General features: G+C 39.0%; 1 protein-coding gene across 2 annotated transcripts in view; it reads right to left on the bottom strand.

Moving 5' to 3' along the window:
* BMPER (BMP binding endothelial regulator) overlaps positions 1–24,353 on the bottom strand; it is a 357,423-nt gene that overhangs the window by 91,472 nt on the left and 241,598 nt on the right. For both annotated transcript variants that reach the window (XM_082259179.1, XM_082259180.1), the window contains 4 exons: positions 24,045–24,185; positions 21,274–21,378; positions 15,928–15,973; positions 7,920–8,249 (listed from right to left, as the gene is read on the bottom strand). In XM_082259179.1, coding sequence (XP_082115305.1) covers positions 7,920–8,249; positions 15,928–15,973; positions 21,274–21,378; positions 24,045–24,185 — 622 coding nt within the window. The remainder of the gene's footprint in view (positions 1–7,919; positions 8,250–15,927; positions 15,974–21,273; positions 21,379–24,044; positions 24,186–24,353) is intronic.

Genomic DNA, 24,353 nt, shown 5'->3' with positions numbered 1-24,353 from the left:
TGGTTCATGTCATTGGTTTTAAGGAGCACATAGATTTGTGAACAGCTATTTTCAAGAATGAAGCACAAGAAGAACCGAAATATATGATGAGCACCTTGGGAATTCATTGAGAATTGCTACTACATCCATCCAACCAGATTTTGATGCATTAGTTTATTAAAAACAGTATCACATATTACACTAGTTTAATGTTGGCCTCTTTTACTTTTATAATAAAAAATATTTTAAAAAATGAAGTTTTGTTATTCAGATACAAATCCATATTAGTGGTCATTAACTAGTGATCTTCCTGACTTTTTCTGCTCATCAGCTATCCTTATTGTTATTTTTGTTTTTTAAGTGTAGCCCAAGACAATTACTTTTCTTCCAATGTGGCCCAGGAAGGTCACGAGGTTGGATACCCCTGTTATACAAAATGCTACAAAAATGTGGCAACTACATTTACATGAAAAATTATTTTTTAACATTACACTAGCAGATAAGTAAAATAAAAGTACCAGGACAAAAATCTAGAGATATTACAGTGAATGAGTCACTAAAGGAGGGAGATGTCTTTTGATTTAGTTGATTAACCAGAGTAAACACATCCAAAAAAAAGCTTCATGTAAGTACACAGAACATATATACTATGTATTGACTTTCTGTTGTTACTCCCTTCTCACTTGCCAGCAATTTCCCATTGTAAGTCAGGGGCTGCTGTGTAAGAAAAAAGTCTGTCTGACAAAGTGTTTATAAACACCATTGAGATAGGAGGTAGAGAGAAACAAAGTAACATTGATACTTTTTATCTGATCTGTTTCATTTATCTGAAGATCAATGAGATTAGTTCCAATCTGCATGTGATGGATAAAGCAACTGACAATTGAAAAAAAGTGAATTAAATTTTTTTTATTATTCATTTTTATAATTTTCTCCATTTTTCTAACCATTTTTTTTACTCTTATTATTTTCTTCTTTAATTGTTTCAGTGTTGCATAAACAAATCACCAAATAAAAAAAATAAAAAAATTGATTTTTGTCCTACTGTAAAATCCTTTTCTCTGATGTTCATTGATAAACACGGCTCCATATCTTCTTTGACCCTTTAGTTATGCTGCTTTCCATAGGAGTAGGACTAGGCGGAAACAAATTTGACTAGGCCCCTAGGGCAGCCCTAGGGGATATACCTCCCACTTCCTGCTATAGGACTTCAGTTTGTAACAAGCAGTGTCAGAAGAATTCATAACTCAGCTCAACAGAGGGATGGGCGCCTGATGATGGAAGGCTCAGGAGGCACTAAGCACCCTTGTGGAGAGCAGCATAACTCAAGGGGCAAAGAAGATATGGAGCTGTGTCCAACAATGAACGAAAGAAAAAAAGCCTTTATTTCATTTTCATTTCAAGTTTGCTATACTTTTTTATCAACTCACAATTTTTGTATAATTTTAAAAGAGGCACAGTGTGGAGTCTATAGGGAATCCTGTGCAAACAGCCCCACATGTGTGGGTGTTTGGCCAAGCAAACCTCAGCTGCGGTATAAAGTGTGACATTTAGCAGTGGTATTATTACCACTACTAAATGTGACAGTTTCTTCTTGGTTGTTAGGGAGTTGGGCAGGGCCAGATTTACATCTCAGGAGCCTATAGGCAGAGAATTCTGAAGTAACAGAACAACCACCCTAGAAAAATGATCCCAAAGTTCAGTAAAAACACACTAAAGTGAATTTTAGGGCAAACTACCAACAGCTTTGGTAAGATATAAAAGACAAGGTTGCACCGTGTAAATAGATACCCAACATGTCAAACCTTAAATTTGCGTGCACCTGTGAAATGGGGCCATTCTTCAGTACCCTATATTTTCTATAGGCGACGCTTGAAAAGCCCCCTATAGGTCATCAGTTTAGTGTTACGGAGGAGGTCTTGTGCTAGAATTATTGCTATCACTCTGCTGTGCACAACGCTATGTAACATGTGTATCGCAATAAATGTTTTCACATGTTGACGCCCCTGACAAGTGCGTTTATGTTCGTACGTGCGTATATGTTGGGGTGGGGGGGCCTCAAAAAACTTTTTTTGGGGGGGGTGATTTTATGTGCTTGGGTGCAACCTAATCTTTTTGCAAAGAAAGTCCTTGCCTGTCAGTATTACACACAAACCGGATTGTGTGTGAAACCCCCGCTGTCAGGTCTGTACGATGAATGGACCTGGCAGTTAAAGGGTTAATAAATGAGGAAAACATAAAGAAAAACTCTTACTGTTGGTCGCCCATGTAGGAAGGGTGCCTGTAGGCACATGCCTAATGGAAAATCCGGCCGTGGAGTCGGCATCCTAAAAACCAGTTACTCATCCCCACCCAGCACATTCAGGTGTTAGCCAGGGATCTGAGCATGCAGCCTGGATGGCCAGGAAAGGGGTGGATGAGCATGTGCCCCCCTTCCTGGACCACAATGCCAAATGCCCTCAACATGAAAAAAGGTTTATTAATACAAAAAACACGTAGTGACTTACTCTTAGGTAAGTAAAGGCCGGTAGGGTAGGTGAATGGGATCATCCATCTTCTTGTCCTGGATACCGTTGCAGAAAGGAGGGGTGCGGGGTGCCGGTGGTGCGTAGAGGCTGTTGTCTGGCAGCCTGTCTGATGGCGCTGTGGTGGTGGAGGACTCTCAGTGGGGCTCTACTTCCTACTTCCTGTCAGCCCGACATCACTTCCTGTGAGGTGGAGGGAAAGATGGGCCTTGCTAGCTTTCGAAGCATCCGTGCTCCTTCATTTGGCTGCCAGACAACAGCCTATACGCACCACCGTTTTTTGTATTAATAAACCTTATGCTTCACTAAGCTGGCGCTGCTTTCTTTTTGTTTATTCTCCTCAGAGCCTCTCCTTGCTCCAGCTGGCAGCCGCTTTTCGTGGGCCCCCTCCCCCCTTCCACCTTATCCTTTTTTATATTTTTCTACCCATTTTTTACTTTCTATATTTTTACCTCTTTACCTCATGGTATGCCACCCACCATCAGAGAGCGCCATGTAATCATTGACTTTATACCTCAACATGAAAACACTTGTCCCCATGTTGATAAGGAACCCTAACCCTGTGATTGTGGGGTCTGCGGGCAAGGGTGTTATCAGAATCTGGATTTTAAAGATAAGGAGGCCCCCAGATACCGCTCCCCCACATGAATTAGGGGTACATATATACTACTCTTGCGCATTCACAAAAAAAAAAAAGAAGAAAAGCCTCCTGATGTAAATTCACTGTTAATCACATCGTCCAGCGTCCGAAGCTGTTGCTTTTTTTGGTAATTCTTTGAGAGGGATTTCGCTAATGAAATGTATAATAAAGTCACATCTTTAAGAGGACCAGTATGGATATAAAGCAGTGATTTTCCATTGAATTGATAATCCAAACTCTGTGTTTGCATCCCTATTTTCATCATTTTTACTGCGTTTTCAAATAAAATGGACAATGAAAGTCTCATACCTAACTAAAATGATGTAGAAGGTCTCAAGTGAGCAGATCAATGGTTAAGCCATAAAATACAAAGAATTTTCTGTGGGGATAATCAGCCATTATCCACTACATAAATATCACTGACAAATATTAGCTTCCTTCCTGACATTTACACTCCTGGTAATTTCATAATTTCATGCATTATAAATGCAGAAAGTTTTATGTTTTGTTCACTAAACATTCTGCAAGTGTACTTTAAAAGAATTTTAAAAGGGGAACTGTATATGTTGTAAACCAATGTGTGTTTTTGCTACTCCTACTTAAAGGAATGCAGTTTATAATAACAATTTCCGAGCTGTACTCTGAAATTCGGTGCACATTTTGTAAAGTGATTGTTGATGAATTTGTGTTTGATCACCCAATCACCATGTCACAAACTGATTTAGGATCTTGAACAAGGGAATAACATATTTCTAGTCTTATATAAATATACCACAACCCCAGGTCACAGGGTATGATCTTCATTTGACTTAAGAGGTTGTGGAGTTACTGTGGTAACTAAAGAAGCAGAAACAGGAACAGTATCCTTTATGAAATTCAATATTTGCTATAGAACCATAATACTATATAATTGTTCCCTGTGACTTAAAAATGATCACATTACATGAAAAAATTGGCTCATTAATTTTTACTCGCTGTTTAATTCATTTAACAGTAAATAATATTTGCCTGGAACAGTAATGCACTGTGCAGACCAAATCTCAGAGGAATCCTCACTATGTATCTGACACATGTTAATAAGAAGTTTCTCAGTATTCACCTGGTGTTTATCTACAACCAGGATATTACAGTCCCAAATCAGTTTTGTCAAAACAAATTTAAGCTCTTAACACATCTTCTAGGATTCTGTGGACCTGCATGTCTGTTCAGTATTGAGCCTGTCCAGGAAATATACCAGATGTTCTTAGCGTTACTTGTTCCCGTGTCCAACAAACTCTCCAACAAAAACTTGTCTGCTCCAACCATTCATAGGAAACTACCCCATTTACTTCATTAAAATGCCAACTTTTCAGCTATGCATCAAAACTCTCTTTAGTTCGGGTTTTTCTTCCTGAAAATCTGGACATTGTATTCTAATCTAAAATTAATTGATATATTTAAAACCTTGAAATACAACCAAATAAATACACACTTTTTTTTTTTCAAATATTGAATTGAGGTCACCTCCACTTCTACATCTCTATGGCTTAGGGTGGTACAAGACTTTAGGCAACTGCAAGAACAGACAGTCTCTTTCAAAAACACAGAAGAGAAGTCTACAAATACATGCTCCCATGGATCCAGTCCATGAACTCCTCTCAGAATCATGAACTTAGGACGCCATGCCCAGAGGAGTCTCCCTAGGGACTTGATACCTTGCCCTATGTGCACCGAAAATAACCACTAGTGTTGTCAATAAAGACTCTGGATTTGGTTCTTCTGCTGTGAGTTCCTTAAGAAGAAGTCCAGGTATGGACATTTTATACATTACATACTGTAGTTACATTGGTCGAGCTTGGACCATAGTAACAATGCTTATACCACACCACCTTTTTTCCCTTCCCTCTTTTTCTATCATGAAATTTTTTCTCCAGTTCCATCTGTCTATATCCTGCCTTAGCCTCGTGGGTTTCCAAATAGGCTGAGTGTCCTGGAGGGAAACAGTGGGTATCTTAGAAGAAGGAATTGAGGTACCATGTACCACTCACTTTCAATATTAAACAAAAAAGGTAAAGCTATATTTCCAACCTGACTAGATATTTTGCCTATCATCCTTAAAGCGGAGTTCCAGCCTCAAAATCGACACAATCGATTTTGTGCCATCCGCTTGCTGAGTGTAACCTGAAAAACAAAAGCGTTATTTGCAAAAAAGAAATGACGCGATGATATGGAAACCGATCGCATAGTACTGCGCATGCGCGAGATTTAGCGCTGCATTCGGCATACACAATGAGCTCAAACCAGGAAAAAGGGAAGACATCTATACACTGCGGCTTCGTATAACACCAGCAAAGATGGCCGCGCTCAGCAAAGGATTTTAAAAGTAAGAATTTCTGATAAATCAAAACATATAAAACTATTAACTATGGGATTAGCGGATATATTAAGGGCTAAGGATCACTATTTGGGCAGTATTTTTATCAAGAAAACGTTTCTGAGGCCGGAACTCCGCTTTAACCACTTGCCTACTGGGCACATTTACCCCTTCCTGCCCAGGCCAATTTTCACCTTTTCAGCGCTGTCACACTCTGAATGACTACTCGGTCATGCTACACTGTACCCATATAAAATTGCTATAATTTTTCTCACACAAATATAGCTTTCTTTTGGTGGTATTTAATCACCACTGGGTTTTTTATTTTTTCCTAAAAAACAAAAAAGGAACGGAAATTTAAAAAAAAATTGTTTTTCATAGTTTATTATAAAATTTTGCAAACAGGTACTTTTTCTCCTGCACTGATGGACACTGATAGTCTGCACTGATGGACAATGATGAGGCTGAACCAAAGGGCAGCACTGATAGGCACTGGTAGGCAGCATTGATGGGCACTGATGGGCACTAGTAGGTGACAAAGATGAGGAGGCATTGATTGGCACTGATTGGCAGCACTGATGGGCACTGATTGGCAGCACTGATGGGCGCTGTTGGGACTGCACTGATAATCAGTCCCTCTATTATCAGTGTAGATTTCCCTTTCACACAAACCAGTTATCAGCTCTCCTCTCTTCACACTGTCATCCTGAGGAAAGGAATGCCGGGAACTGGCTTGTGTTTACATTGTGATCAGCTGTGACTGGACACAGCAGATAATGTGGTAAAGGACCACTGTGATTGGACCTTTACCCTGATCTGTGATCAGCTGTGTCCTAAGTCCTGTCACAGTGATCACAGAGCGCACTGCCTGCATGTCGCAGCTGGCGCAATCACGGCAGGATGTCATATGACGCCTCCCAGAACTTGATGACGGCGCTGTAGCCCTCATTTGGCTATAGCAAGGTTGGGAAGTGGTTAAAGGAGAACTATGGCTCCCTCCCAAAAAAAAAATCTGGATCACTTAATTATAGGTGAACCTTCATTCATAGCTTTCTCTTAGTTCCTCTGCAATGTCCCACACATACCTGCAGAGCCTACCAATGAAGTCCACCAAATGCAGCTTCCTGTGATGGTGTGGAAATGATGCTGCACTGCTCCTGAATTTAGACTGCATTGGCAAAGAAAATGTTCCACATTGTATTTAATCTTAATGTTTTTATATATTTTTAGTCTTCCAGCCTGCCAACGTACCTGCATTACCCTTAACATAAATATAGAAAATAAAGAATGTACAAAATGCACTGAAAATCATATTACCCAAATGTTTTTATGTGTATTTATTACAGGTACTTATATAGCAACATAAATGTATTCAGTGCTTTACATATATATTGTACATTCACATCAGTTCCTCCCCTTAAGGGGCTTAAGGTCCCTAAGTCACATTCTAGGGCCAATTTGGACAGGAGCTGATTAACCTATTAGCATGTCTTTGGAGTGTGGAAGGAAACCCAGATGAAACCCCGGGAGGCACAGGGAGAACATACAAATTCCTGGCAGGTAGTGTTGTGGTTGGGATTTGTACTGAGGACCCTAGTACTGCTAGGTAGAAGTGCTAACCACCTAGCCACCGTGCTGAATAAAGTTTTTTTGTTTAGTTTTTTTTTTTCTTTACCATTCAGTGGAACCACTTCAAACTTCTGTATGCTGCTTCATCAAATAGTATACATGTAACAAAATTGTGCATTTGAAAACCCTAAAAAATATATATATAATTCTATATGCATTTAAAACTGCACTTTTAATGACTCCCATCAACACTGACTGATTTTCTCAGATCAGAGTCTGAGAGCCTAAAACTGCAAGTTGAATCATAGTAAAACTGCTTTTGTCTGCTCAAAAGAATTAGCTATTTAAAGTGGAAATATGATTGAATGTTTACTTAATTACCTCCTATGTGTGTAATTAAATTAATTTGTGGTTTTGTTGGGTTGTAAAGTTATCCCTCCTGATTAACGTTTTAGACAGTCAAGAAAAGAATAAAGCAAAAATTATACTGAGTGACATTTTGTTGAAGCCTGTTTAGCATTTTCACTCTGTTAAAAAAAAAAAATCTGTCTTAGCAAGAAAAAAATATTAGATTTCATGTTTATTCATTTCTCAGGCTTAGAAACTCATTCTGTAAAGAAGGAAGGTTTTTTTTTTTTTTATAACTGCAAAAGTTGTGTAAATATTCAGTTCAATTATCCAATCACGGGAAAAACAAATTATTGTTCACTTAGAATACTCAATCATGTGCAGATGATTTTCACATGATTGGATAACTGAAGTGAATACTCAATATTTTTCAGTGACAGATCTCAACTTCTTTAGTAAATTGGTCCAGAGTATACAATAGTTACAGATAATATGTTAGTCTTACCTGCTTTTGTGGTGACTTTTAGAAGGTAACCATCTAAGTCTATATGAAACTGAGGTGTTTCATAGGGCAGTGATATTCTTGTTCCATTCCATTTAACTGTAAGATGCTGTTGAAGACTAATGATGCTTCCTTCTATTACTAGGTCCACCGTTTTTGTCCATGAGAAAGAGTGTGTGCGACGAGCATCATTTTTTACTATAACTTCAAAAGGCGAGGTAGAAGATGAACAATCTTTGGTTAAAATATATTGACAGGTTCCTTGAAAATTGAATGTTCGTCCATCAAAAGTATTGTAATGGGGGTCTCCAAATACAGTACAAACACCAGGCTCTGTATTCAAATATAAATTATAATTAATGTGCATAGTGTTTTGTTATCACATAATACAATTACAGAATTTTCAAAAGACAAGATCCCTAGGAAACTGGGACACTGAACAGGCTCTGAGTGCAGATATTTTTCAGGCCTAACGGCAGTAATGGAGGACTCAGGTGGGCTGAATATACTGCTGGTGGCAGTACCTGTATAAATGTCTTCCCACCTCACCCCAACCACCACCACCTCCCCTTCCCCCATACTGCCTCACCTACCCCCCCACACCACCTTAGCTACCCCACATACTGCCTCACCTACCCCCGTACCACCTCACCTACCACCCATATTGCCTCACCTATCCCCCATATTGACTCCCCTACCCCTCATACTACCTCACCTACCCCCGTACCACCTCATTTACCCCGCATACCACCTCACCTTCTCTTTTCCAGGTATAGCACCTCCCTCCATCCCTTCCTAATCACTACGCCTCCCTTTTATCCACCTTACACCCCCCTCCCCAGGTAAAAGCTATCCAGCTCTCTCCTACCCACCTAAAACTTTCTCTCTGGTTAAAGTACCCTACACATATCTCATTCCACCCTGCTTATGACACTGGAAATGCTGACCCATTTGGAAACAATACACTCCCTATGTGGTTGGTATTCTTTAATTTAAGCTTATAGTGGAATTCCTGCCTAACCATAATTATTCTCAAAAACGTCCCCCTCCCTTACTACTGACCCCTGAAATCTGCCTCACTTACTACAGTCCCCTGAACTCTGCATCACTTACTACTGACCCCTGAACTTTGTGTCACTTTAAGCAACAGGCAATATTCAGTGGAATGAGAATCACATCCAATATTTGCCATGGCACACAGTGCAAGCCACACTTTCTTTTACACATGCAGGAGAGATATGATTTTGCACACAGGCCCACTGCCTAAAAAAAAAAAAAAAAAAACATCCCCATAGCCAACCTTTTTAAGCAGGTGCAAGGGGCACCATCTTGTGTCACTCTTAAAGTTTGAGAGAGCTGAACCGTCCTAGGAAAAATTATCTACAGCCCTGCTAGGCACCTATTGTATGCAGACAATCCATTGAAGGGCAAGCCAATTATAGCTTTAGATAATATATCTGGTTTTCAAAATGTTCTTCACCAAAACATTTGCACTATGCAAAATCACAGAGATGAAGAGGCAGCAAAATACACTGGCAGGATTTGAAATTGCACTGTATGTAGACTTATGTTTAAACCACGGGTCATTAGCAGAATTGTCTGCTACTTTGAAATGGGATCATCAAAAACTGCATTTTAGGGTGGCCAAACTGTGGACCAGCTGGTGATCGATATATTTTACTGCAAAATTGTTTCAAGATTGGAAAATATTGTATTAAAAAAAATGGCAAAAAAGGATTTGATGAGTAGACATTTGTGATTCGTTTTCTAAGGATCGAAATTCATCCAAAATTTGGGTGATTCAGAGATTCGGATGTATCCAAATCTTTGACTCACAATAGTAGTGAATTTCAGCTAATCTGAAATAAATTATAACAAAAACAGAGAATTAATTCGTATTAATTTCTTTTGGATAAATTTGTTTTTTTTTTGGTGAGCATAGGGTGTATATTCTAAAAAGGTTCTTTATGTATTTTGGGGTTGAGCTTGAGAGACGATTAATTTATTTGTATGTGCGTGGCCCAACAAACAAAGTGAGTAGGGAATGGGAAAAATAATTCAACTTAATAACATAATGAATGAATACATATTATTTTGGATTCATTTTTTTAATTTGAATGAAAGCAAATTAGCTGTTTCTTTTGCATTACCATTTTTCATTATTATAAAAAATGCAATACATATGAAATGGAAACATTTTGCAATAAATACTGTAAGGTATAAAAGCAAAATAAGATGTTTCCTACTTATTGTGTTTGGGTTTAATGGAGGTAGATCCATCAGAATCTCTGAATCATAACATAACAAATTAATCCAAAATATATTTTGCTTCATTCGTTGCTTTTGGGTGCATGCAACTTCAGTCAATATGGCCCAATCAGCTCACTTTATTATCCTTTGTGGGTTGGACCAGCAGGGCTGACTCAGAGTGTATAGGTAATATCCCAAAATAACGAGAAAGAATAATAGAACTTCCAAAAATACGAATTGATTCAGAACAACAAATATACAGTATCTCACAAAAGTGAGTACACCCCTCACATTTTTGAAAATATTTTATTGTATCTTTTCACAGCTGGCAACAAAAGTGAGTACACCCCTAAGTGAAAATGTCCATACTGGGCCCAAAGTGTCAATATTTTGTGTGGCCACAATTATTTCCAGAACTGCCTTAACCCTCTTGGGGAGTTCGCCAGAGCTTCACAGGTTGCCACTGGAATCCTCTTCCATTCCTCCATGATGACATCACAAAGCTGGTGGATGTTTGAGACCTTCCATTTGAGGATGCCCCACAGATGCTCAATAAGGTCTGGAGACATACTTGGCCAGTCCATCACCTTTACCCTCAGCTTCTTTAGCAAGGCAGTGGTCATCTTGGAGGTGTGTTTGGGATTGTTATCATGTTATAATACTGCCCTGCAGCTTTATTTCTGAAGTGAGGGAATCATGCTTTGCTTCAAGTATGTCACAGTACATGTTGGCATTCATGGTTCCCTCAATGAACTGTAGCAGCACTCATGCAGCCCCAGACCATGACACTCCCACCACCATGCTTGACTGTAGGCAAGAAACAGTTGTCTTTGTGCTCCTCACCTGGTTGCTGCCAGACACTCTTGACGCCATCTGAACCAAATAAGTTTATCTTGTTCTCATCAGACCACAGGACATGACTCCAGTAATCCATGTCCTTAGTCTGCTTGTCTTAAGCAAACTGTTAGCAGGCTTTCCTGTGCATCATCTTTAGAAGAGACTTCCTTCTGTGCGGCGTATGGTCTGAGCACTGACAGGCTGACAGCTCACCCCTTCAATCTCTGCAGCAATGCTGGCAGCAGTCATACGTCTATTTCCCAAAGACAACCTCTGGATATGACGCTGAGCACATGCATTCAACTTCTTTGGTCGACCATGGCAAGGCCTGTTCTGGGTGGAATCTGTCCTGTTAAACTGCTGTATGGTCTTGGCCACCATGCTGCAGCTCAGTTTCAGGGTCTTGGCAATCTTCTTATAGCCTATGCCATCTTTATGTAGAGCAACAATTATATCTTTTCAGATCCTCAGAGAGTTCTTTGCCATGAGGTGCCATGTTGAACTTCCAGTGACCAGTATGAGAGTGAGAGCAATAACGCCAAATTTAACACACCTGCTCCCCATTCACACCTGAGACCTTGTAACACTAACAAGTCACATGACACGGGAAGGAAAAATGGCTAATTGGGTCCAATTTAGACATTTTCACTTAGGGGTGTACTCATTTTTGTTACCAGCGGTTTAGACGTTAATTGCTGTGTATTGAGTTATTTTGAGGGGACAGTAAAGTTACACTGTTTTACAAGCTGTACACTCACTACTTTACATTGCAGAAAAGTGTAATTTCTTCAGTGTTGTCACATGAAAAGATAGAATAAAATATTTACAAAAATGTGAGGGGTGTACTCACTTTTGTGAGATACTGTATACTCTCCCAAAATAATGAAAATGTTACAAAAACTAATCATTTTAACAACACGCTTATGATGAAATAAAATGATTTACTTCACAAATTAAACCAAAACAAAACAAAACATATTTTTCCATGGTACAAATCTCTAATGACAAAAAGTGTTAAAGTAGAAATCTAGCTACACTGACAAATTAATGTGAATACTGGAGGTTTGTTACACTAGTAATTTTGAAGTAATATTCATGCTGACCTAGGCACTGGCCCATGAATTTCTTAAGGTAAATACTTTTCTATATATATATCCTTACATGAGTTTGAGAAATACAAGCTATTTCTTTTCACATAGATATCTCTCCTTGGAATAAGGGATTTGGACCCCAACATAACCCTTAAAGTGCACCTGCACCAAGACTATGGACAAAAAAGTATCCACATATTTGTAACAAGCTGTACATTTTCTATAAAATAAATGATTGCTGACCTATGTAGTTGCAGGCACTGTGTAGTAATTTATCCTCAAATATCACTGCAGAGAATCTGAAGTAAGGTTCCAGGCAGTTTCCAATAGTTTACAACATTAGAAGAATGGTAAGGTGCCAAATTTCTGCTGTCAGACAACATAGGTGGAAAGGAGCTGTGATTTCAGTGTTTCTGTTGTTAACTTTAAATATGAATTTCTCCACAGTGTCTGCTGCTACAGAGGTTAATAGAGGCTTGCTTTACGGCAAATGTACAGCTCGTTAAAGATGAACTCTAAGAAACTTAGAAATGTACTCTTGCAGTGGAGTTGCACCTGCACAAAGGTTAACTGCTCATTTAGTTCTAGGGGGCATGGAAAAGTTGATATATTTACCCAACGCAATCCCACAGGCTCCTCCTCATTACTAGATCACTCTTCTCCCCTCTTTTCTGGTAGTGTATGGTCCTGACCTCATCAAGATTGATGTAGGGTCCATAGCCCGGCATTGGACATGCTGACGCCAATGTAAAGTCCATTGCTGGAGTATGAGGGAGCACCTTCTGCTGTGAGAGCAGAGGAACAAATGTGTAAAAATGCTTTTGTACCTTTCCAAACTACAGCCCTTCAGCTGTTGCAGAACTACAAGTTCCACGAGGCATTTTAAAACTCTGACATTTACAGGCATGACTAAACATGATGGAAATTGTAGTTCCTGAACAACTGGAGGGCCATAGTTTGGAGAACCCTGTCCTAGACCAAATGAGCAGTTAAACACTTTGCAGTGTTGTGAATTCTCACTTCTCCTGGAGTTCTGTTTAACCACTTTAATACCATTTGAATGATAATTGCACAGTTATGCAACGCTGTACCAAACTAAGTTTTTATCATTTTCTTCACTTAAATAGTGCTTTCTTTTGGTGATATTAAATCACCACTGTTTTTTTTTTTTTTTTTTGCTAAATAAACTAAAAAAAGACCGAATGTTTTTTTTTTTCTGGGGGGGGGGGGCAGATTTGTTTTAGTTTCTGTAATAAAATTTTGCAAATGAATAACATTTCTTCATAAATTAAGGCCAAGCTGTATTCTGCTGCATTTCTTTGTGAGGAAAATAACTGGTTCTTTGTTGGGAAGATAACCCAAATCAGTGTATATTATTTAGTCTCTAGGAAAGTCATAGAGCTCACAAACTATGGTATATACAATATATCTGAAAATAGATCAGTTCTAAAGTACTGATGACCTATTTAATTTCTTGAGGCCTGAAAATTCCAGGGCAGTACAAATATCCCCAAATTACCCCTTTTTGGAAAGTAGACAGTCCAAGATATTTAATAAGAGGTATGGCGATTTATTTTTAATTTTTTGGGAAAATAAAGAAAATTTTAAAAATAGTTTTTTCTCACATTTAATGTTTTTTTCATACTGTCACCACTGCAGTACAGCGTCATCATATAACTGGTGTCAGAGACACTGACTAGTGACAGTATGTAAAAAAAAAAAAAAATACGGTTTCAATTTTTTTTCTTTTTATATTACATATATTTTTCTTTATTTATTTATTTTTTTAACACGGCCTTACATATTATGATTGCTTATATCAGCAAATTTCGCTGTTTATATGAAACTATTTTAAAAGAGTAAAATTGATTTATTCAGTGTTTACTGTTTTGATTAGCTGTGATTGACCACAGCTGATCACATGGTACAGATAGGCTGTGATTGGCCCTGTCTGAGATCAACACAATTTTACACAATGAATGGTCATGAAAAAAAGCCAAACATTGTGTACAATTAATTATCATATGATATCCACCCGGAAAGAGGAATGTCCAGCCCATTCATCCTTTGTCTATAGGCCAGGCGGAAACTGGTTAACCTCCCTGGCGGTATTCCCGAGTGTGGCTCGGGGTTAACTTTTAGTACCAAAAGCGGTAACCCCGAGCCACACTCAGGATTACCCCAGAATGTTACTCACCTTCCCTGTGATCCCCTGCCATCTTCCCTGGCATCCTCACACTCTCTCCCCGCTCTGTGCACGGCCGATTGCCGACACTTGCCATCGGGTTCCCTCCCTGCGAGCGTTGTGATGCAGGGGGGTGGAACCGGCGGCAAATTCAAAAGTGTAAATACACAAATGACATGATACAAAGCTGGGATCCTAACGGATTACACTGTATCATGCCATTTCACCACAGAATTTCACCTGGTGATTTTTCCAGTGCCCTGCCTGTGCTTTTCCATTGCTTTGCGCCTGGAAATTTTGAACGACCATGGTGTCCAAAAAGCATTCTTTTTGCGCAAAAGCACTTTTAGACGAACTGGAAAACAGCAACAGCGAAAAATTGAGTTACTTGAAGAACTGAGCGATATCGATTAGTGGGAAAATTTGTCATCAGGTACGGAAAGTGACGACAGCGACGATTCTGATGTCTCTTTCTGGCACATAGCTTGTGGAATTTGGGAAGTATATCAAATGATTCTTCAGGATTTCCATCGAAGCTATGTGCCAGAAAGAGACATCAGATTTGTCACTGTCGTCACTTTCCGTACCTGATGACGGATTTTCCTACAAATCGCTATCGCTCAGTTCCTTAAGTAACCTCGTTTAGCTGACGCTGTTTTCCAGTTCGTCTAAAAGCGCTTTTGCGCAAAAAGAACGCTTTTTGGATGCCATGGTCTCAATTTTCCAGGCACAAAGAACTGGAAAAGCACAGGCAGGGCACTGGAAAAGTCACCAGGTGAAATCCTGTGGTGAAATGGCATGATACAGTGTAATCCGTTAGGATCACAGCTTTGTATCATGTCATTTAGTGTATTTACATTTTTTAAATTGCCGCCGGTTCCACCCCCCCTGCGTAGCAACGCTCGCAGGGAAGGGAACCAGATGACAGGTGCCGGCATCGGCCAAGCACACAGCGGGAGGACAACGGGAGGACGGTGGGGGAGGACAGTGGGGTTTCGCAGGGGAAGGTGAGTTTTAAAATGTAAAACAAAAGATTTCTATGCAAAACAATGTACCGCTTTTAGCACAGAAATCTGGACATAATCAAACCGCCAGGGAGGTTAAGAATAGGTAAACACAAACACATTACTGTCCATATTCTGACCACAAGGGCACTAAAGTCTTAGCACTTAACCTGGTCCTAACCCTCAACCAAACCTAAAGATACACTGTCATTTGGGTAAGAGGGAAAAACTGATGCAAGTATAAATTGCAGACACCTAGATGTACAATAAAAACCTACATCCACCTTGCAAACCTTCCTGGTAAAGGAAATCCCAGGTCTTTGTGATAGGCAAAGCGCCAACACTTGTGAGTAGTGTGAGAGCTTACCACAGAAATTTGCTTTCACACATTAGTATTGGTCCATCACTATAACGGGTAACCTCACTGGCCATAAGGAGTGTACAGAACGTAGGAAGGGGCTGTCAAGCCTTGGTGCTAACATGGAGTTCAGAAACGTTGTCTGACAGCATGGCTTGTTGTTTGAAACCTCATGGAAAGATTTAACAACTAAATCGACCAATCCCATCCCAAGATGTAAGTTACTGGTGCAATGTAAAACTCTAAAAAGTCACAATAAATAAGAAGTAAAAATTAACTTACTCACTTTCAGTGCAAATAGGACAGCAGCCTTTTCTATTCAGCATTTTGCCCTGTAACACACACACAAACATGGCACAAGATTCAGGAAGATTTTCTTTGGAGGGTAAAGCCCAGGGAAAAGCCCAATGAAAAAAAAAAAACAAAAGTTGTTGGCTTCATAATTTATGTGTTAATGACAAATATATACAATTAATCTGTTTAACCTCACAATCAAGCAACAAGCCAGTGTTACGGCCAAGAAAGTTGCTGACAAGGCCTGTGCTTGCAATCTGGAAAAATAACATTCTAGTCTATTCACTATGTTGAGCCCAATTCAAGCCCTGAAACGCAAACTCGTTGGATACTTTTGGGATTGTCCCCCTGATTTTTATTAAAGCTTCCTGTTCTAAAAACACAGCAGGAAATGAGAGTAAATATCTCCAAAGTGAGAGAAAATCTGCTGTTAGACAATTGGCACCACAACGGGTGTCCTCAATGGAAGGCTTTGGCTCAATTTCCGCTCTAGTGAAAACTGCATCATTTAGTTAGTACAGTAAGTACAGTTATGGTACACAAAAATGTCTGACAGAATTTGGAAAATGTTGTGCTAATGTACAATCACCCTGCTTGTGTGGAGTGACAACAGCTAAGAAAAGTTCATTGTCAGTAAATGTGGCCTCCATACCAGGATTATATTGCTCCCCTCACATTTAATGATGTATTTGACTGCCTATTGGGTTGAGCCAATGTGTCTTCTAGTGCCAGATTTAAGAAGGAGCATGTAATCAATCAAAAGAAGAAGGTAGCCATTATTATATCAAATATGTTGCAAATGTTAGTCAATAGGCAGAATCCCCAATGGCCACAAAAAGTGATTTAATCCAACTTTTTTTCTTAGAAAAGTCTTTAGAGTCTTTCTAATCAGACCAAGTTTCAGACTTTACAGTTTTATGAGCCTTTCAGTTTTATGTCTGAAAATATTTCAGGCAAGACTAATTAGGCTTTTGTTTGGTTGTGCAATAGAAACAGCTGTTGTTTTCTTTTTTTTTTTTGTGCCTCATTTGGCACCAAATTTAAAGAGGCAACTTTTGATTTGTAATAATGTACAGATGTGTATTTTACATCACAACTTTTTGGTTTGGCTGCATTCATAGCCATCCTGAGGACTTGGCTATAAAAACCTGATGGATCAACTTAATAGTCATTTAGAACCTGCTGTTAAAACCCTGTGTTTATTTCATTTTTTTCTTTCTTTTTTTTATTTTATCTAGGATAATGTATTTTAGTCGATGACTAATAAGTGATAGCATTTCATACTTTTCTGTGTATGTTTTCAATAAGCCTACATTGTTTTATGAGTGTGAGTTTTAGTATAGATCTGAAGTGGCTTGGGGAAAAAAAAAAGAAACCATTGAAATCTGCTATTAATGGACAGAAAAAAAATACTTTGTGTGTCTTCATTGAACTCAGTGGAATCTAGTTAAATCAGTTACCTTTCTGCTTTTACTATATTTTATTATTCTGACCTTAGTATAGAACAGACATTTTTTTTAAGTGGAAAAAGATGCAATTATCGACTTTACAACTAGCAAAGTATGAAACATGTGTTACTGAGAAGTAGTCAAGATTCTCTTGTGCTGAAGATACTAAATTTAAAATTTGCATTGCTGTATGAGCACAAAGGGGCCCCTTTACTCCTGCATGCATAACTGAAAAATAGGGCAATCTGCAGCTATGCTCCATATATACACAACCACCTTTACTGATGGCTCTGTATGCTGTATCCCCCCCCCTTTCTCAACCATTTCAACACAGAGAAACCCTTAAAATACATTTCTGGATTCAGGGAACCCCTGCTAAAAATTATTAGCTTAGCTCTTAAAGGAGACGTAGAACCAAAGCTTTTTTGGCTGTACTTTTCCTATGGATCACAGGAGTGCAGTTTGTTCTGCACTCCTGTGACCCATTTTCAGTAGACTGAAGGCCAAAGCCCATTGTCTGCCAGATGCCTGGACCAGCAGTTGGCTCAGCCTCTTAGCAAACAGCTGAGAGCCTGAGCAAGCAGCTCCCACCCCTTCGCAGCCCTGCACTCGAGTCACCAGCTTGGTGTACATAATATAAATAGGTACTAATATTTTTAAGTAAAATTGATCCAGGGAATATTCAATTGCCTTTGGGGGGATCAGGAAGGAATCTTTTCCCCCGCTGTAGCAAATTGGATCATGCTTTGTTGGGGTTTTTCGTCTTCCTTTGGATAAACTGCAGGTATAGGATTGTGTATATGGGATTGTATGGTTGGGTTTTCTTTTTATTTTAACTGTTTTTTTATTTTTTATTGGTTGAGCCAGATGGACTTGTGTCTTTTTTCAACCTGACTAACTATGTAACTATTGGCACTTTTCCACTGCAAGAACCGGCTCGGCTCCACTCAGCACTGCTTGGCCCAGCTCGGCTCAGTTTGCTTTTCCACTGCGTGGTACGAGTCGGAGCGTTTCAGCACTGTACTCTACTTGGCTCGGTTTGCTTTTCCACTAAAGTAGTAAGTGGGTGGGATTACAACGATTCTCTGACCAATCAGTGGCTAGTAGTACAAACAATCAAGGCTGCATGCAAAAGATTGTGGGATATGGTATAGGTACGGCCCACTTGAAACCCCAACCGAGGTGGTACTGTTTAAGCGAGCCGTTCTGAGCCGTACTATGTAGTGGAAAAGCGCCGATGTACCAAACCGTACCGAACCGTTCTAAAATGTACCATACGGTACCATGCAGTGGAAAAGAGTCAAACCCAGCCAAACCGAGCCGTTCCATGCAGTGGAAAAGCGCCTTATCTCTCTGCAGGCTGAAGACCAAGAGCTTCTGAATAATAATATAAATAATAATGAATTCCATACTTCTTTTAAATAAGTTTGTCTTTCTGGACTGATGTAAAGTAAGAAAACATGTATTCTGGAAACATAACTAGTATCCAATTTTTCTGGTATTACCTGTATTTACTCTGGTTGAATGTGTTTAGACCAGTGGTGGTCAACTTACTACGGATAGGAGTCCTCAGCTGTGGCTCCCAACATCACCCAGGGATTGCGCTTAAAGCTCAACTCCAGGAAACTTGAAAATATAACAGCTTCAACTCTTCTGGTGAGGCTGTCCACAAGGTTTAGGAGCGTGTCTATGGGAATGTTTGACTATTCTTCCAGAAGCGCATTTGTGAGGTGAGGCACTGATGTGGTCGAGAAGGCCTGGCTCGCAGTCTCCGCTCTAATTCAGCAAAAAAATGGACTCTGCCCCCACCTATAACTGGCCTTCATAGCAAAGAGCACATGGAAGGCAACGCATGCGAGATAAAAAAATCCCAGCTCAATTCACCAACCAGTTTGCTCTAATTCATCCCAGAGGTGTTCTATCGGGTTGAGGTCAGGAATCTGTGCAGGCCGGTTAAGTCCCTCCACCCCAAACTCGCTTATCCATGTCTTTATTGACCTTTAGTAACACTTCTAAGTGATATTAAACCCAAAATAAAACATTTATTATATTGCAGCTTAAGTCCCCGTTCACATTAGGGCGACCTGTGAGGCGACCTGGTAGGTCGCCTTCCATAGAGAAGCTGCGGACCCATTCTAATAGGAGCGACACAAGTCGCTCCGACTTAGAAAAAGGGTCCGGAGCTTCTTTGGGGCGACCCGGAGCGACCGTCATAGACTTCAATGTTATAAAGTCCGTGTCGGCCGCTCTGAGGTCGCGGCGCGCTGCTCGCACCGCGACCTCGGAGGTCGCCCCGGGAAGTCGGATCACCCCAGTGTGAATGGGGCCTAATTCTTAGATGTAATAGCTGCATTTGTTTTCTTTTTTTAGGCTTGCTTTTGTTTATTTTCACAGTGATCTGATCAGTAAGTCACTATATATTTTTTTGATGTGATCTTCTTTGGAATAAGTTGGATTTTTTTATTGAAAGATCCTTGCTGTGCTGGCGAATATGTATTTACTTGTAACTGATCCAGCGGCCAGCTGGTGATCGCTTCAGCGCCCAGTATACCTGTGCCTACAAACCAGTAAGGTGTGCGATAGGAATATGAACTGTACTGATCAGTAAATCTGTCCTGCAAATGCATCAGTTGCGGGTTAAGACAAACAATTTACCACTGACATGGGGTGCTTAACCCACTTAGTGGTATTCCCGAGCGTGGCTCGGGGTTAAATTTCAGAGCCAAAAGCGGTAACCCCGAGCCACACTCGGGGTACTGCCAGAAGCATCGCTGGATCCTGAAAGCGGGGCTACTTACCTTGTCACCGGGATCCAGCGATGTATCCTGGCGGTGTCTGGCGGCGGTTCTTCCTCCCGATCCTCTCCGTGCCCCGGCTTCCATCTCCTGCGACGTGATGTTCGCAGGGGGGTGGAACCGGCGGCAAATTCAAATGTAAAACACACCAAACACACTGATATATATATATATATATATATATATGTGTATATATATATATATATATATATATATATATGTGTATATATATATATATATATATAACATATATATATATATATACGTATATGTATATATATGCACGTATATATATATATATATATATATATATATATATATATATATATATATATATATATATATATATATATATATACAGTATATATATATATATATATATATATATATATATATATATACAGTATATATATATATATATATATATATATATATATATATATATATATATATATATATATATACAGTATATATATATATATATATATATATATATATACAGTATATATATATATATATATATATATATATATATATATATATATATATATATATATACAGTATATATATATATATATATATATATATATATATATATATACAGTATATATATATATATATGTATGCATACATACATACTTTAACTTATTTATAGTTTTTCATTATATTATAATTTATGATTTTGTGTTTCAAACTTTATCATACCCAAGATGTTATAATGAAGAACGCACAGTAAAAAGAAATCATATATAAATATAAATAGTTGCTTTGGGCTGCTCATTCTTAAGAGGCATGCTAATACAGGAGATGTGTTACTGGTCAGATCATCAGGTGAACACACATGGAAAAACCGTAAAAAAAAGGAATGCAGGCACTATATCTAAAGATTGCTAAGCTGCAATATATACATTTTTTTTTATTATGGGTTTAATACTGCTTTAACTATCCATGAAAGCTAAAGACAGGCTGAATTGTAATAAAGGATTATTAGAAATAACTGTAAATTGTTACACAGGAAGGTTACTGAAGTTTGCGTCAATGAGTAATTTAAGTGCATGGGCTTGTGAAATGACATAGGAACACAGGAATACTTACTTGCGGGCAGCTGTGGACTGGAATGCATTGTTTCTTGCGACACTCTGTCTTGCCTTTCACACAAGAACAGATGGTGCAGTTGACAGAGGACCACATCTCTCCATCCTGCAGAAAAGCCAAAAAAAATGCAGCCATCAGCTGTGGCTTTCAACAGCAAATGATCCCGGTCATGTATCAAACTACAGGAGAAAAATAATCATTTCATCCCCAGTGGGCTTGTATCAGTGTATAAATGAATTATGAGTTATGAAAATAAAAAACATCTTTAAAAATTTTGCCTGAAGAAAAACAATAGCCCCAGTGGCACGTCTAGCACAGAACAATGTATACCAGACCCAAGTCTGGTTTATAGCAAGCTGAATGGGCAAAGTAAAAGGTTTGTTTTAATCCCTCATCCCCAGCAGTGTTCACCTTTCCGTCGTCCCCCCCACTGCTTAATGCAGCTTTATTGTACAAAGGACTATGTGACAGCGCAGGGTTGCGTTCCAGATTTTTTCTTTTGCATGCATTTTTGATCTGTTCCGGTGCATTTTTTCCCCCTCTTTTTTCATCACCTTAAATAAGGACACGTGTGTTTGTTCCAGTGCGTTTTTGGTGCATTTAAGTGCATTTCGGTGCATTTTTGCACCGTTCGTGCACTTACTTTCACCGTACTGCATTTTTTCAGTACAGTTCAAAGCAGAAAATAATGCAGTATGTTCGACTTTTTTTTCTGGAATGTGAACACACTGGAACTGATCGCACTGGTGTGAATATTACCTACTTTTTGATACAGGAAAAAAAAACGCACTGGACCGCATGTGGTGTGAACTAACCCTAAGAACAATATATAAAAAATGAAAATATTGGCAATCAATAAGAATGTTATCTACCATTCACTATTAGTTACTGTGAAAATTGAACAAAGGAACTTCAATCCCAGGTACAACATGTCTACTCTTCTCCGCTCCAATTTTCATGAACATTTTTATGCCAGATATACACACTCCTTACATGTGTCAAGCGATTTATTGGGTCTCTTATTTAGGGATGCAATATAGATTTTGGCATATTGAGGATAAGCTCTAGTCTGATTTTTACAATTTTTCCTTTTTTTTCTATGTGCATGCATGCCAACAGTTTCCTATATAATATTTATTTTTTTTGTCTTGAGGACGCATTTTATCTTAGATTTTTTTAAACACAAGTGTGACACTTGAGTTTTTAGTCCTCTGTACCAGCTGAACCGGGAAGGGAGGCTGTATGGCAGGTCAATCACCTAAGTAAGTAGTATAGCAAGCATTATTTAGCTCAATGTACCACTTAGGTTCAGTCTTTTTGGGGACAACAGATGCATGTACTAAAAGCTCCTTTTTGATAGGCTTGTATTTTTTTTATGTAGTTCTAAACTTTTGTAACCTGATTTTGACTTTGCCTGGCCTAAACAGGCCTATGGTGACACCATGCAACATTACCAACATGGCATGTTATTGCTTTTAGGCACGCACCAAGCTTTCACAAGGAAAAGAAAAATTCAAAAGCATGGATTCCTCAATTTTCTAGAGTGAGATAGGATATGGAACTACAATTTAAAGGAGCCTGCACATAGGTAAAACATGGGAGCTGGCATTGCTGATTTGTTTTTTAAACATATGGGCTTTAGAACCATCATCTTGAACTTAGTGTCACTATCTAATGCAGCCTTTCTCAACCTTTTCTACACAGAGGAACCCTTGAAATAATTTTTCAGGTCTCAGAGAACCCCTGCTAAAAATGACTATATCTACTTTGTACAACCCATGATACATTATTATTATGTGGGATGAATGCTCCTAACACCTGGGGACACTGGGAAGAATGACCTTCTTCCAGATAGCTAAAAAGATCAATGGTGTCAGTGGGAAGTTATCTGAGAGGCAGAAATTGCCCATTGCTCAAGGAACCCCTAGCAACCTCTGGAGGAACCCTGGTTGAGGAACACTGCTCTAATGAGTCAATAAACTAAAACAAGCATACAAAAAGGAGGTTCAGACTTAACTGGCCTCATGCCTGTTCCAGGTCATTCTCTTATTATGTAGCAGCAACCCCAGCTCCCATGTTTTTAATCTCACTGATTCCTTTTCTAGAGACACGTTTAGCTGCATGTCTGCAGTGTAAGATCATCTAAGGCACTTCTGCATCTGACTGCTAGTCTAACATGATTTGGAATGAAGATCTGTGATGTCATTGCTGTGCAATATTCATCTTGATGGAGAAAAAGTGGCATCTAAATACCTACAGTACAAGGATCTCCCTATTTCTGCTTTATTCATTCTGGTGATCTGTGTTTAATGAAATTTTCCTTCTATGATTCTGAAACTCACTAAACTTTTGGCCTTGCCATTTCCATTGCAAGCAGTTTCAGAGTGAATATTTGGGCAAGGTTCTTTGTCACCTGTGCCCTTCCCTGTCAGGATGGTATTTTCTATGTAACTTTTATGCCTAGGATTTTTAGCAGCCTGGCAAAAACATGTTTAAGGTGATGGGAAGAAAATTGGGTGAGGGAGTAGTCCCGCATTTCATCAAGCCAAAGGCTTGTAGCCTTTGGCTTGATGAAATGCGGGACTACTCCCTCACCCAATTTTCTTCTTATATGTATTTAGGGATGTGGCAATGATTGGTGGGCCTCTCTGAACCAGTGCTCCCTGTTCTCCTTTATATGTTTAAGGTGATCTCAGAAACCTCAGCCTCCATATCTTTTACTCATGACATATTTTTTTTAAAGAATTATATTTTTGTTTAACAGTGTTTACCCTGAATATTTTGTTTCCTGACTTGCAGACCTTTACTTCTTCAGCAGGCACATAGGAGACACACTCATCACAGCATTGCTCTTGCCCATTTTTGCATGTTCCAGCCGGAGAACACTTCCTTCTACACACTACAGTTGAGTCCTAGAGAAACCACAGAATAACAGAAATAATCAAGGACACATAATTCGAAGAATTGTTAATGTTTTTTTAGGTAATTGCCCTTTAGAAGATTACATAGATTAACATCCTTTTAGGAAGTATAATTAGATTTAATTAATAAACAAATTGTCTTTTTGGGCCCATTGGAGT

Source organism: Pelophylax lessonae (genome assembly GCF_965119305.1).
Source record: "Pelophylax lessonae genome assembly, chromosome: 5".
In the NCBI taxonomy this organism is placed as follows: domain Eukaryota; kingdom Metazoa; phylum Chordata; class Amphibia; order Anura; family Ranidae; genus Pelophylax; species Pelophylax lessonae.
Note: the sequence above shows the minus strand (reverse complement) of the source record. Positions and strands in the feature narration are given on the sequence as shown.